Here is a 15,989-nt window from a genome sequence, read left to right on the forward strand (position 1 = left end):
GTTGCATCAAAACTCTAAAGCAAAGTCTGATTTTTGTTAAATGTGGAATAAACAATGATGGGTGCCAATTACGTTTGTCAGTTTCAAGTTATTTCAGAGACAATTGTGGGTTCTTTTTTCGTGGAGGGGTACCAACACATTTGTCCACGTGTGTAAAAGCTTCACTTAAAGAAGAGATAAAACTCAGTTTGTAGTGCACAGCATTCTACTTCAGATGATTATTGTTTATTGAGGTGGCCCACTGGTTTCAATCAGATCTTTGTCACCCAAGTTTGCCACTCACAGAAGTGCTGGCCATCACAGTTACAGTGCTTCACACAAATGGCTGTCAGGAGGGGGTGAATGACAGCAGCAGGCTAGGACTTCCTCCCTGCCTTCAGAGCCCTCACTGTGAGCATTGCTGCGCTCAGTAACATCTGAATGGGACTAGAGTTTTCATGACATCACAGCAACTTACGATGACCAGAACTCCCTATCTCAAAAGGGACATTGTACAACTGGAAAAGGTGCAGAAAAGGGCAACGATGTTTTTAATTGTTAATCATTGTTTTATGCTTTATAATTTTTGTTTTAATTATTAACTGATTTTAATGGTGGTTTAATGTAAACCGCCCTGAGCCTTTTGGAAGGGTGGTATACAAGTTTTAATAATAAATAAATAACAAAGATTATCAGGGGCCTCAAACACCTTCCTTATGAGGATTTTTGATTTAAAAATTTCTAAATCAAATTTAGAGACATGATAGAGGTCATAAAAATTATGCATAGTGTGGAGAGAATAGATAGGGAGAAATTTTTCTCTCACACAACACTAGAACCAGGGTCATCTCATGAAACTGATTGCCAGGAAATTTAGGACCAACTAAAGGTAGTACTTTTTCATACAGTGCATAATTAAACTGTGGAACTTTCTTCCACAGGATGTGGTGATGGCCATCAGCCTGGATGGCTTCAAGCAGAGCTGAGATAAATTCATGGAGGGCAGGTCTATCAATGGCTACTACACTTGATGGCTATAAACTGCCTCTAGGCTCAGAGGCAGGATCCCTCTGAATCCCAGTTGCAGGGAAGCAGCAGCAGGAGAGAGGGCATGCCTTTGTCACCTGCTTGTGGGCTTCCCAGAGGCATCCAGTGGGCCACTGTGGGAAACAGGATGCTGGACTAGATAGTCCTTGGGCCTGATCCAGCAGGGCTGTTCTTATTTTCTTAAGCCGCAATATCTTACCATGCTTGTGCTAGTAACTAAACTATTGTTTAGTGTGATGTCTGAACCCACTCAGCCAGTCTTTATCCATATTTTATATGCTGCGCTTTAGAATTGTCCATTAAAGTACTAGAAAAGAATGAAATCCAAATGAGATGGATAATGACTTTTTCATGTATCTTCAGGGTCTGCTTCTGTGTCCTCCATAACCTTTCCCAAAAGTTCTGATGAAATGACTGTTCCCCCACCTATTCCTCCCCGAAGACGCCCAGAATCTGCTCCTGCAGAATCTTCTCCATCAAAGGTAACTCTTTCCATTTCCCTGTGCAGAACAGTGGGATGTGAATAGAAATATCCCATTCATATCATATTGATGTGTTAGAATAGCAGTAATCATGAAGTTCACAGATAGAATTAAAACCAGTTTTTTGTTTTCCTCTGTGACTGTTGTTACAGAGTGGTAAATATAAATGAAGTTGGCCAGAGTGCAATAGAGGATGAGGATTTCTGACCTATCCCAACTAATCTGTTGGATAGGTTTCAGATTTATTCCCTCAAAGCAGTACATCAATACATTACTTTTTCTCCATCAATCAAACTGTAGCATTCTATAACAATCAGTTGTTACACTGCTAGCACACCCATTGCTACAAAATGGAATGTGGATTCATGATTATCATGAGCACCTATTGAATATCTGTGTAAACTGCCCTGAGCCATTTTTGGAAGGGCGGTATAGAAATTGTATAGAAATTTTGGAAGGGCGGTATAGAAATTGAATTAATAATAATAATATAGGCTGTTCCCAGTAAAGCTGCTTTTTGTAATTGGCTGATGGTGATTTCTGTGACACCATAGGGGCCACAGAAATCACCATCAGCCAATTACAAAAAGCAGCTTTACTGGGAACAGCCTATATTCTGCGACGATATCTATAACAATTGACAATAAAATTCAGCCAATAACACCTGTCTGACTGTGTAAACAAGAAATAAATAAATAAATAAGCAAGCAAGCAAGCCAGCCATCCCAGGTCCTTGGGAAGGACTCAATGTCTGGATCAAACAAACCAGTCAATAACACCTGTCTGACTGTGTAAATAAATAAATAAATAATATGCTTAATATGGCTGGTGATAAACTACATGTACTCACCTTATGTGATTTTGTGAACGCCATGATGGTGGTGGTGATTTGGCTGCTCTAGTAAGAACAGTCTACAGATTTTGGCTGGCCTCTACAGAGGCAAAAGAAGCGCATCCCTTTTGTACCCAGTGTAAAGGTCTTACAGAAAGGAGCAATAACTGGATTGTGTGTTCAAACTGGAGTTTGAGCAACTCCTCCCCTCCAATCCATACTTAGCCTAGCAGCCTAGTGCCATTTTGAAAGAGGCACACTCTGGCCTTATTCACACAGCCGTTTGAATGTAGGTTAAAAGTGGGTTACCAGCATTGAAGTGGTTGTGTGAACCCATCCCAAGGTGGGAATCTCAGGCTATAAACCACCGTGGCATGGATTCATACAATCACTTATATGTTGGTAACAGGCCTAGGGAGCTTGCCTGTGGCTGGAGGATGAAGTCCTGCCCGGCAGCTCTACCACCCCTTCTGATTCTTACTTGTGTGCACGAAGTGTGTATTCGCCCCAAGCCACGGCCCCTGCATCTGATGACAGATGCAGGTGGCTTGACCAATACCAGGGATGGGGCCAGTCAGCCCCTGCAGAGCTTCCCCAGTCAGTGGTTCACTGAATCGCTGACTGGGAGCTCCTTTCCCTGCCTCCTTGGAGTTCAAACTTGTTTTACTGGGGGGGGGGGGGACATTTAACCAGTATATAGGTTTTGTTCTGGTATATATAGTATTTAAGTGCATGAGTCTGATGGTTGACTGGACAGTTAGCAACAAGGATGATTTAATCTCCTTCATTGTCCATTTGTCAAAACAGGTACCATAAAAATGGAAGACAGAACTGTAATGTTTATGAATAGCCAAGTTTACATATGGCTTCCTTTACAGACTTCATCCTTCCCCAATGGTTGCATCTTCCTTCTTCTCCTTCTCCTTCTCCTCCTCCTCCTCCTTCTTTTGTATTAGTGGCCAACTGTTTCCCTTGCAGGATAGGAGATGAGTAATATCATTTGCAGACAAAGTTGTCTACATAAGGACGTAAAAGATTCACTTAAAGAAGAGATAAAACTCAGTTTGTAGTAAACAGCATTTTACTTCATTTTACTGAGGTGGCCCACTGGTTTCAGTCAAATCAGTCCAAGGAGGCAGGGAAATTTGCTCCCAGTCAGCGATTCAACAAACCGCTGACTAGGGAAGCTCTGCAGGGGCTGATTGGCCATGCCCCCAGTATTGTCCACGGCCCTGCATCAGATGTGGGGAAGTGGGGTGGCCACTGCCTGGGAGAGGGTCTATTTGGACTCTCTCCCATCCTCTCCAGTCAGCATTGCATTGAAATGCTGAGTGGCTGGGCTTCCCCCCGCCCCCGCGGCCCCCAGCCCAGCCAGTGTTTCAATTAAATGCTGGCTGAGGAGGAGAGGGGTATGTCTCACACTCCCAGCCGATGCACGCTTCGGTTGCTAGCTGGGTGCAAGAGGGGGCAAGAGGATGCCCTGGCTGAGGTTGAGGGCGTGCCTTGGTGGCACCCCCAGATCCTGGCATCCAAAGGACGGTTGTCTCCACGCCCCTAGTTGGTAACCCACATTAAACCTAGATTCAAATGATTGTGTGAACTAAGTTAGCCCCTGCTAACATGGTGATTCTCTTTATTTAGCAGGGGAGGGGTAACTGGCCCTATCCATCACCAGCACAGTACCTCCAGAGACTGCTGCTGGTGTCTACCTTATGTTTCTTTTTAGATTGTGAGCCCTTTGGGGACAGGGATCCATCTTATTTATTTGTTATTTCTTGGTTTAAACCGCCCTGAGCCATTTTTGGAAGGGCAGTATAGAAATCGAATGAATGAATGAACAAGTCTTATGTCTCTCTGTTGCTGGCAGCTTCTTAAACTCTCATCAGTCCTATAGGAAGTATTCTCAAGGTTTTTCCCTGCTGGAAAAATTGCATCTTAGACAGGTTCACCTTTAACTCGGTCTATCTTGCTTTCAAATGTTTCCACCTCATTAGCCAGAGCACACACTACCCAACCAGTTGCATTCCTTCTCTTGTTCTATTGCATTTGGGAGAGATAATGGTTAGTCCAAAATAGTGCTATGGTGAACAAACAAATAGCCACCATGAAAATTTATTTTTCCCTGAGTTTAAATCCAAAACATATTTTGAAGTGCTCTAAATTTAATCTTGTATACTTTCTTCCTTTCTCTTTCTGACTGTAGACATTAAGTTTTTGGTCTGCACTGATTATGCTGCTGTAGGGAGAGAGATCGTGGGAAGTGTCCTGTGATAATTGTTCATATTATCAGTCAGTATTCACATAAAAGAATCTTAGACTTACCATGAAGGTTCTTTTTACTCACTTGCCTTGGTTAACTTACACCACCTGTTGCAACACCCTTTGTCCAAAAGAAACTTTCACAGAAGTAAATGTGTCAGTCTGATAATGCCACAGGATGGTGGATGCTCCTTTATAGGTGATAAACTGATCTCCACTGACATATACCACTGGTGGAGAAGGAAAGGCCACTGAGGTACCTCCAATAGCATGTGTCAGAATGCCAGCTTGTGAGAAGATATTCTAGGACTGATAAATGAGGATAATTCTCAATCCATCTGCTAAGGATAACTTTAGCAACTTTATCCAAGTGAATATGCCTTGAGGGAACAAAAAAAAAGTGTGCTTCATGCCCATAGCTTCTCTGGGTTAGACCTTCAGGGTTCTCTGCACAACTAAAACATTCCACTCCTTTTGCCTCGGATGGTTTTAGAAACTTTTGTGATGCGTTGAAAATGTTGAGTTTTAATTCAGTTGCCTGATTTCTAGTAGCTAAACCTGAAAGCTGTGTGTTAAAATGTGTTGGCATAATGTTAGTATATTTGTTCAACAGTGAAGCCATTGAACTTTTGTGTAAGAATATTTCTTTTTATTTCAGATTTCTTCTACAAATCTGGGCAATCCACCAGCAATCCCTCCTCGACAGCCAACATCAAAAATTTATTCACCAAGGTACTCAGTGCCAGACAGGACATCAATATCTGACCCCCCAGAAAGTCCACCTGTATTGCCGCCACGAGAACCTGTGCGAACTCCGGATGTTTTCTCTAGTTCACCTCTACACCTCCAGCCGCCACCTTTAGGCAGAAAAAGTGAACTTGGCAACACATTTTTTCCTAACAGTCCTTCTCCATTTACTCCACCACCCCCTCAAACACCTTCTCCTCACGTACCACGGAGGCATTTGCCGTCACCTCCTTTGATACCCCAAGATACAGACCTCCATTCTGTTGCTGGGCCACCTGTTCCTCCACGGCAAAGCACTTCTCAACATATCCCAAAGCTTCCTCCAAAAACTTACAAAAGGGAGCACACGCATCCATCGATGCATCGTGATGGACCCCCATTGCTGGAGAATGCCCACTCCACCTGAATTCTCCCTTGTGCTTGAGAGAGTGATTTTCCTGGTGCCAAGTCTGTTGCTGGCAATAGATGCACTGTACCTTTTGGCACCAGGGCATTGAGCTGTGTTGCTCCTAACACTAAAGACTCTACAATACGTTTGAGATATGGTGTACAAAAATGAATCTTTTCGTGAATAAACTGTTGCTGTTTGTTAGTATAGTATGCAGGGCACTGATCTAAAGTCACTGGACATCTGAATGTACCAGAAATCAGACTTGCAGATCTCTTCAGGCCAATAAGCAGACACTGTGCTTTGTATAATATCCAGTGAGAGATGGGGGAAGAACAGGCTGCTTACCTATAACTGATGGATCATAGTCCTGTAATCATCTGTCCACTGCAACATAAATTCGTGGAGCGAAAATATGCACTTTTTAAAAAAGACAAATATCTCAAACAGGGAACTTGACAGTCTTTTTAATTTCCTTTTGTTTTATCCCTGCTTTAAAATCATGAACTGGACTGAGGAAGATCTGTGGTACTGAACCAACATAGAGCTATAGCATAGCACTGTACTGCAGTCCTGTTCAGAAACTGTTACAGTTACTAGTACATATATGGGTACCTAGGCTTCACCAAAGAGGTACTTTCCTTCTTTCTTTATTAATATTATGGTGCCAGATCAAAAACAAATTTTGCCAGAAAGCAGGATGCCTAACTTTTACTGCATAGAAACAAATGAGATTTGTCGATACAGAGCTAGATAGACCAATGATCTGACTCAGTATATGGCAGTTTCCTATGTTCCTAAGTCTTATATGTATGACACCAAATGACAATATCCGCAAAACAGCACTATTGTCAGTTAAATCTGCTCCTACCCTTAGAAAACTGTTAAATCTAGACTAGGTTAAGTGGTCTTCATCTTAAGGTTTACCAGTAACCCACTTTATGGCTGGCAATGCAACATCTTTGGCTGTCATGGAAAAGCAAAGGATTCCCTAGTTATCACCATGCTTTAAGTAGCAGTAGGTAGATGAATAATCAGCACCCATAGGATTACCTTGTAGTTGCATATAAACCATATGTATATAGTGAATGTTGCTTAAATAAACTTGCAAATTGTTTTTAATTTAATTGAAATAAAGATACAGATATTTTGTCTGGCTGACATATATTAAATTATTACATTGCTAAATGTACAATTCAGTTTGAAGCACTGAGAAGGCGGCACATGCTGTGGTACACACACTTCTTTTCTTTTCTTTTTTTGCTCATTGTTTTGTCTATAAAGAACAAGCTGAGAAGAAACCAAGGTTTGGCATATAAAGGTGAATTGGGGGTGATTCAAAGTGAGCAATTGTGTGTTTAAAATGTAATGGATATTATGCATTAGATTTCCAAACTCTGCTTTAACCTCTTAACCTTTAAGGTGATCTTTACTACGTCAGAAATATTTGAAAGAGACTAATCTACAAGAATAACCTGCCTTGGATTTTTCCATAGACCTGTGAACTGCGCTTCTGATTCCAGTACTGTGATGGTAATGCATGCCACTTATTGAAGAAACTGTAGTCATCTCTGTACATTAGATTTGTGAATGGTGCTGTATTGTATCCTTAGTAACTAAGACTCTTTGGCAAAACAAAAATACATTTCAGCAAGCTAGAAAGTCATGTTGTTGGAACAGTGTTAGTAGAAGCCTGTCACCAGGGAAGCCTACTGTTCTAAGACATTTCTTCAGCACTATGCAATGGTCTCTGCATTTCAGAAAATGTTTTCATTTCATCTGCATTTATTGAATCTTTTAAAAAACTTTACATGTACAATGTGCAGAATCAACTTGGAAGGGCATTCTGGGGGGAACTGTATAATTCTGGACTCCGATAAATAAGCTGAGATTCAGCTGAAGGCAATGGATACGCTACAGTGGCTGACCTTTTTAAGAGAGAGCTGGGAAATGGGCCCCTACTCATTTTGTTCCTAGTTCATAGCACTTAACACAAAGGTCCTATCCATAAGAATTTTAAAATCCTGCAGATGTTATCACTCCCATCTGAACCACTCTGGAAGGGAAAAGCTTGGAGAGATTCCCACTCAAGCCACTGGAAGTGGGTGGCAGGGGAAGAGAGTCTAGACTTGATGCTTGCTCATTCCATTTAGCATCTTCAAGCAGCAGCTTCTTATTCAAATCCGTCTTGAGTGAGAAATCTCTCAAAAAGGAAATTAAGTTCACTTTAATATCTGCACCAACCCCCAGAGTTGCTAAATGACCCAGATACCTAGCCCCAGATGCCAAATTAACTGGTTTAGAGAGCTAAGATACAAATAGTGCAATAGTGGTACCCTATGCATGTAAGTTCAGTTCAATTGGGCTTACTCCTTATTAAGCATGTTTAGAATTTGCAGTTTTAGTCAATGCTCTGTTAGAGGACTTCAGGATCTCTTGCAGTGGTTGGGATAAAATATTTAGTAAGACTTTGGTCAGATTCCAAAATTACACATCTTCATCTGAATGTGATAAAGATTTCCACAACCTGTTGAGCTTGAGGCTGTGTGGAAGCAAATTGTAGGTTGAGCCTCAAGTATCCTACTAAGCACAATTTTAGAGTCTGTTATTTTAAAAATGCCCCATTTGTAGCATGGAGAACATTTTCTACGTGATGGTTCATGCACCTCCAAAACATTAATTTTCATGTAACTGCTTATTACCATGTGCTTCTTGCCATGGGATTTGATAGCGATTTTCAGAAGTGAACTTTGCTGCTTGCTTCAAAATCCATTGCCAGGAGTTGCTAGTGCATTCTCCATAAACTGTTTCATGACTGGTTGAATCACTTACGATTTTATATAAGGGAGGTAAGATAGTATGTTAATGTATGCAAATGTTTGACTTGCACAGGACTCTTAAAGAACAAGAAATAACACAAATGAGCTAACATCCAGAGCAATGTACTTCTGGCAGAGCAAGCAAATTTGTGCTAGTGCAAGTTAGCTTAGTTGCACTAAAAATGGCGACTTGCAGAATGGTGCTATAGCACTAGAATATTCTTGCACAAATATCCTCATTAAAGAAATGAGGCATGCCACAGTTGCACAACTGGTGCACAAGCATGCTTGCAGAAGCACAGCACTGTTCTGGAGTATAAGTTCAAGACTTAGTGCAACTAACTAGCACAGTATCCCCAACAATTTGCTCTGGATGTTGGCCACTATCTTTGTAGAACCAATGTTTGTTAGAATAGGAGCATTCAGTTGTTTAGTTTCATAATTGTATATCACACAGAATAGAGTACCTATTTATTCAGAGAGTGCCTGGTAGCAGAGCTATAGTTTTTTCCTTGCCTAAGGAAAGCCTTTTCCTTGCCTTTCCTAAGATAAACTTATTACTCAACCAAATATTATTTTTGGAAGTGGAGAATACATTTCTCTCCATTATCTGGCACTAGTGTGACAGTGGCAGTCTGTCTAAGAATTAAAGGAGGAAGAACATCTTGAAATCTATGGGCAGATAGCTGGTCATATTTTGGTCTTGGGACACTTCAAAAATAAGGATTTTGTATGATGGCATGCGTTGCAACTGCTCTCACGTACCCATGCCCTCATAAGTCCACCTCTTCATGCTTTCCATGAAGCTACCAATAATAATAATAATTATTATTATTATTATTTGTTAGCCACCCCATAACAAATTGTTCTCTGGGCAGCTTGCAACACATTAAATCATCCCATAAAGACACATAAAACAACCAATAAAATACCACACACCAAAAAATAAACACAATACAGAATGATTTAAAATTTGGTTTTTTAAAATCAATTTTTTAAAAGCCTGGTAAACAGGTCGTCTTCACCTGTTGTCTAAAAGGAGTGATGGTGCCAGGCAAACCTCACTGGGGAGGCTATTCATAAACGAGGTGTGACTACCAAACAAGCCCTCTCTCTAGCTAGAAAACTCTAGCTAGAAACACTCCCATAGAATTCAGTTGTCTTTCAGATAGCCTAGGTGTGCGATACTTAAATTGGTTGGGATCCAAACAGCCACATATGGTGGTCCATGCATATACTGGTACTTTGCATCCCCACTGTACACTGCCCTCTCCCTGAAAAAGTCTCTTCAGTGGCAGGAAGGAATTGGCACCCATGGAACTATTTCCCACTCATGCACAGGGCTGCTTTGCTTCTGTAACTGATTTTTGAAATTGAGGGAAGTAGTCAATTTCAATACATTCAAGAAAGTAGTATTTTGTCCCGCTAAAGCTCCATTGGCAGGAGGTGGTGGTAGTTAGCAGCTCTGTGGAAGATCAGCCTTCTGTACAGATGTATCCATTTTGGGTAGCCTTGCATTTGAATTCAAAGTTCCTCAATTATTTCTGTGGAAATGGGATTGCTGTATTCTGAATGCTTTTCCATTTTGTCAGTGTGTCTTGCCTACTATTTCATGTAAAGAAATGCAGAGAATAAATCTCTTCTGTTCCTCCTAAAATTAAGGGGAGGAGCTTGATGTAAAACCTGTTCTGTTTTTAATTAACAAGGGTGGGGAGTGAGAGATGACCCCCATTTGGGGATCCCCCCGCAAAAGAAAACAACTTAAGGCCTGACTCAGCCAGTGCAGGAGCTAACTTGCATATGGTTGCTGTAAATTGTGCTCTTCAACTGCTAAACGGTCATGTCACATATCTTATGAGCTAAATTATTTTCTCTACTACCTATGAAACAAATGTGGGCCTATTGCTGATAACAGATGTAAAGCCAAAAGCACTTGGGTTTTTATGTAAATTTCACGCCTTATTTGCCATTTATTAAGAAGAAACCTTAAAGTGCATTTTTTGTTGACTGTGAGCAAATTCCCCTTTTGCCTTTAAAGACAAAATAGTGCATTAAGCAGTTAACTGCTGCAAAATTGCAGATTGAGTGACCTTTGTAAAACAAACATGAAGTCCTGTACCTAGGTGAGTGAAAGGGAAAAATAAATCTTGTGCCAGATGTATGCAACTTTCAGTAGCTGCCAACTGTGCCTTTTGAAAAAAATATTTTGGTTCCCCCCTCAAACAGTAGATTATCTTGTTTGGTGGAGTCTTATTTCAGGTAACATTTCTTATTTGGCTGACTTGATAGAAACCAAACCTCCTGCTTTCGCTATGTACAGGTTTAAGTTTTTGATGAATTCTGATAATATATTTAAAATGTATTGCCTTTTGTTTAATGGTGTGGATACTTTGCTAAATGGTTAAGAAGCTATGGCAGTCCAATCCAGCTGTGTAAGATTGAAGTGGTGATATCTAAACTGGCACATCTTATGGGCCTGTGTGTACCTAATCATGTCTGTAGGTGAGCTTTGTATGCTATGTCTGCAATGGTATTTCGATTGCATTTAAAGTGAAAAATTAATAGTGGCTGTTACTTTTTGGCATTCAAGAGATCTGTTCTTAAAAAATAAATAAATAAAAATGCCTTACATATTCCATAAGTGTATATTGTATATGTAACAACTGAGGTCCATCAGTCTGCCCAGTTGTTTTTATTCAGTTTAATACAATGTTCTATTACAAAGCAATCAGGGTTACAGTATTGTTACCTCTCAAAGGTGTATTCCTGTCTCGCATAGGAAGAAAACACAACAGTGAGTGGGACTAGTTGACATAATGCCAGCCCGTTGTCCCACAATTGCAGGTCTGATAGTATAGTTGCATCCTGCAGTTCTTCCTGTATCCATTTGATGTCTGCTGGTAGAGAAGCTGAGGACCTGGCTATGTGCATGTTGCAAAAATTTAATACAACGTAAACAATGAGGTTAGATAAGTCTGCAGGAAAATGTGCTACAAATAAAATGTGAATTACTTTGGGGGCGGGGGACACCATGAAATTCAAGGCTAGAATTCAGTATGTGAGGAACTGAAATACTCAGCTTGTTGGCTCTGCCATACTGTTGTATGCCTTGTTTTGGTTATGGCAACCCTATATTCTCCCACAGTGTAGGAGTGTCTCCTCAGATTGATGGGTTGATCCTCCAACCTGCCTGGAGAAAGGGCCAATAAGCTTTCACACACACACACAGCCCCAGCGGAGGATCCACCCCCTCAGGCTCTAGTCTTCACCATGTCTCGCTCGGAAAAGGAGCTGTTTGGCGCTTGGTGCGACTGGTGGGTTTTTTTTGGGGGGGGTTGCAATTATCTTGTAGTCTCCCCTGCCCCGACCCCGGCTTTCCTAATTGATCCAGCCAGTAGTTCAGTGGGGGAAAGGGAGACGGATAACGCCGCTGTCGTGGTTCCCCTAGTTGAGCCTGATTCTTCCCACGCAGAGTTTTTCACCATGGTTGCACAGGCAGGCAGCAAGGAGAGAGAGGCTTCTTCCTCTCTCTCGGAAGACACCACTGCCATGTAGGGATGTGCATAAAACCGGTTTGCCCAGTTCAGTTTGAGTTTGTACTTGGAGGGGGAGGGTCAGTTTTGTGTTCGGTTCAAATCTGAACTGTTTCAAACTGGTTTGAACCTCAAAAAGTGGGTGGGGTGGTAGTTGGCACCCATAGATGCCTACCACCCAACCCCTTTCCCCCTGATGTGAAGCTATACATTTTTTATTTGTTATGAATTTTTGAAAAATTTTATATTTTCTTTTCATAGAGTATAAGGGGATTCAAACCAGCCCATTATTCCCTATTGTGGAGCACCCATGGGTGCCAACTACCACCCAAACCTCAAAGCAATTGGACACTCCTACGAGTGTTCTAATACAACAAACCATGACTCCACTCATTTGCTACCAGAGAATCTACACTCAGAACACCTCAGAAACAACAAAACCCAGTACCCCCTGGGTTAGCACCCTCTGTGCACTACACCACCACTCACTCTGGGCCACCCCAGCACCCTCCAAGGTGCAGTTATGGGGCTGCTGAAACCTCCATTCTTCCCTATGGAGAAAAACCTTAAAGACACATAAACTTTAAAAACCAGCCATTTGCCCAGTTCCTTTGAAATAATTCTGATAGCTTCCTTGCCCCCCTTGGGCACTACCACTCACCACACTCCACTCTAGGCCACCCCCTTCCCCCCAATGTGAAGCTATACATTTGCTAGACTCCTCATTATTCCCTATGAGGAATTCAAAAATACTTTTAAAATTCACCAATAATAAGAGGAATGTCCAGTTGCCTTGGAGTTTGGTGAGTGGTAGGCACCCCTGCCCACAATAGGGGATAATGGGGTGGTTTAAGTCCCATTATACCCTATGAGAAAAATAATTAAAAATATTTCAAATATGCATTAAAAAATCATAGGAATGTCCCATTGCTTCGGGGTTTGGGTGTTGGCACCCATGGGTGCTCTGCAATAGGGAATAATGGGCTGGTTCGAGTCCTATTATACCCTATGAGAACCAAAACTGAACCAGTTCAAATTTGAACCAGTTTGCACATCCCTACTGCCATGTGTCGGCAGGAGTGGAAGATGGCAATTCTCTCAGCCGTGGCCAAGAAAATAGAAAGGAGCAAAGTGGTTCCCCGCTCCCTCTGCAAGGCAGCCATGAAGGGCAAACAGCCCAGAAAGCAGCCACGCTTGCTGCGGTGGGGGAGGTGGAGGCAGAGGATGTGCCCGACACCAGCGCTCTCCCAGTGCGGTACTCTGAGTCCACTGACCCATCTTCCTCCGGGTCTCTGCAGCTACTTGGCCAACTGCTTGCTAGAAGGGTAACCACAATTCAGCTGAAGATTCCCCAATAGGCCTATATTTGGGATGGGTAGACTACCCATCAAAACCCTCTTCAGATGTTATGAAAACTGGTGACACTGTACTTGCATACAGCATCCCCAAGAGCATGCTCTGAATCCCCATGGACATGCTCTGAATCAGAGGTGTGCACAGAACCGCCACATTGCGGTCCAGCACTGGGGTGGGGGGTCGCTTTAAGAGCGGCAGGAGGGTTTACTTACCCTTCCTGCCGCTTTCCCAATCTGGCGTCGTAACTAGTAGTGTAATTGGGGCGGCAGGATATCTCCCTGCCGCCCCTTCCCCGATGCGGCTCGCTCGGCAAAGCTCCCAGTAATGCTTTGCGAGCGCGCACAATGTGCGCGCGCTTCACGTCACTGACGTGCGCGCACACGTGCAAAGCATTACTGGGAGCTTTGCCGAGCGAGCCGCAGCGGGGAAGGGGCGGCAGGGAGATATCCTGCCGCCCCAATTACACTACTGATTACGGCGCCAGATCAGGAAAGCGGCGGGAAGGGTAAGTAAACCCTCCCGCCACTCTTAAAGCGACCCCCCCACCCCCAATCCGGACAACCAAGGTCCAGACCGGTCCGGGCCCATCCCTACTCAGAAGTTTCCCCCGCCCCTGCTGTCTAGGCTTACAGCATTTGTTTGTATAGACAAAAGCTATACTTGTGGACTGATGCTTTGTGTCTTCAGAATGCTGGGTTATCCCACTATTCTGCATCACAGAAAGAATCTGATCATGAGTACAATGTTTGTCTCTACAAGAGACAAGCACTGTAACCATGGGGGTGGGGAGGAGCTCCTGAGAATGTCAACATGGGGATTCAGTGCTTCTCTCCAATGCTGTAAATGACTACAGCATTGCCAGGTGTTATAATGCCTGAACAGGGCTCACTAATCTGGTTCTTGTTTTGACCTCTCAAAATTGGCAGCATGTGTGGCGCCTGATGGAGAGGTGGTTGTGGGGGACAGTATGTGTGCAGCCACAAATGGTTGGGGGGATGAGTCTCCTCCCCAGGGCCAACCCAAGGGTTAGGGGCACCACAAGTCAAGCCTGCTGGGGTGACGACCCCCCCTCACTGCCTGCCTGGGTGCCCCACCACCTGACAGGGTACTCTCCTGGCCATAGCAGGCAAAGGGTAGGAAGGTAGGTGCCAGGCAGGCACCAGGGAGTGTGCACCTGCTGCTCTCCTCACCTGCTTTCCTCTCCACTGCTGCCTCTACAACAGGGCTGTTCAACTTTAGTCCTCCTGCAGTTGACCTACAATCCCCATAATCCCTGGCTGTTGGCCACTGTGACTGGAGATCATAGGAGCTGTAGTCCAAAAACAGCTGGGGAGCCGAAGTTGAGCAGGGCTGAGTCCCAGCCTGGACCACACATTCCCTCTGAGTGGCAGCTGCTCAGGGGACATGGTCACAGGAGGAAGCGCATGCAACCCCCGGGGGGTGGGGGAGGCGACATGTAACTTACATATTCTCCAAGCAACAGATGCACTGCCGGGGGTGGCCTAGAGAAGCACAGGGCTTGGGGTGACCACTCTGGATGCCCGCCCAAAGGACAGGCCTGCTTCTCTTCATTCAATGTTGCAGAAAAAGAGAAGCTACATCAAAGGGGAATTGGAAACATTGTCTCCATCTCACTGCTCTGAGATCCTGAAGCCATGTGTGGACAGACACCCTTGCACCTAGAGATGGTATAGTGGCCTCCCAAGGGTCCACCATGCATGGAATTTTCATCCCATTCAGCTAAGTAACCGCCAGCAGGTTATTAGTGTTTTGGTAATTTCGTATTGTAGTCTATAGCTAGAGCACTGGGAAGAAAGACTAAAATAGCCAGGTGGGGCAGCAGCAACTGCCGATTTCATCCTCCATGCCTTCTTTGTCAGACTATGACTAACTTATCCATCCCTTTCTCTTCTATTGTGCGCCCCTCACCTTTTTTTGAGCACTAAAGCCAGTATTTGTACTATATTGCTGCTTCTCCCCTGCATGCCCACGAATTAAAAGAGCAGCACTTTAACATTTAAAAATAGGCTGGAAATTGTGGTCCCAACAGCGCTATCTATCTATAAATTTTATTTTATTTTACATTTTATATCCCGCTCTTCCTCCAAGGAGCCCAGAGTGGTGTACGACATACTTATGTTTCTCCTCCCAACAACCCAGTGAAGTAGGTTAGGCTGAGAGAGAAGTGACTGGCCCAGAGTCACCCAGCAAGTCTCATGGCTGAATGGGGATTTGAACTTGGGTCTCCCCGGTCCTAGTCCAGCACTCTAACCACTACACCACGCTGGCTCTTGCAGTGCCAGTGGATCTATGCAGTGCCTCAGACCAGTGTTCCCTCTAACAGGGATTCCCAGATGTTGCTGACTACAAGCATCCCTAGCTGCAATGGCCTTTGGCTGGGGATTATGGGAGTTGTAGTCAACAGCATCTGGGAATTCCTGTTAGAGGGAACACTGCCTCAGACTGGTTTTGAGACACTATCATCATCAAGGGAAACAGAATGCAAGTTTCCAAAGAGGAACAGGGAGCTCTTCCCTATCCCAAAGT

The 15,989-nt window shown here is 43.5% G+C and overlaps 1 protein-coding gene across 1 annotated transcript in view; it reads left to right on the forward strand.

The window, feature by feature from the left end:
• The window catches only part of SOS1 (SOS Ras/Rac guanine nucleotide exchange factor 1), a 99,721-nt gene extending 88,535 nt beyond the window's left edge, over positions 1 to 11,186 (forward strand). The window contains exons 21-22 of the mRNA XM_053242998.1: positions 1,390 to 1,508; positions 5,258 to 11,186. Of these exons, the coding sequence (XP_053098973.1) occupies positions 1,390 to 1,508; positions 5,258 to 5,752 (614 nt within the window). The 3' untranslated portion in view covers positions 5,753 to 11,186. The remainder of the gene's footprint in view (positions 1 to 1,389; positions 1,509 to 5,257) is intronic.
• The last annotated feature ends 4,803 nt before the right edge of the window (positions 11,187 to 15,989 follow it).

This window comes from Hemicordylus capensis, chromosome 1 (genome assembly GCF_027244095.1).
Source record: "Hemicordylus capensis ecotype Gifberg chromosome 1, rHemCap1.1.pri, whole genome shotgun sequence".
Taxonomy (NCBI): Eukaryota; Metazoa; Chordata; class Lepidosauria; order Squamata; family Cordylidae; genus Hemicordylus; species Hemicordylus capensis.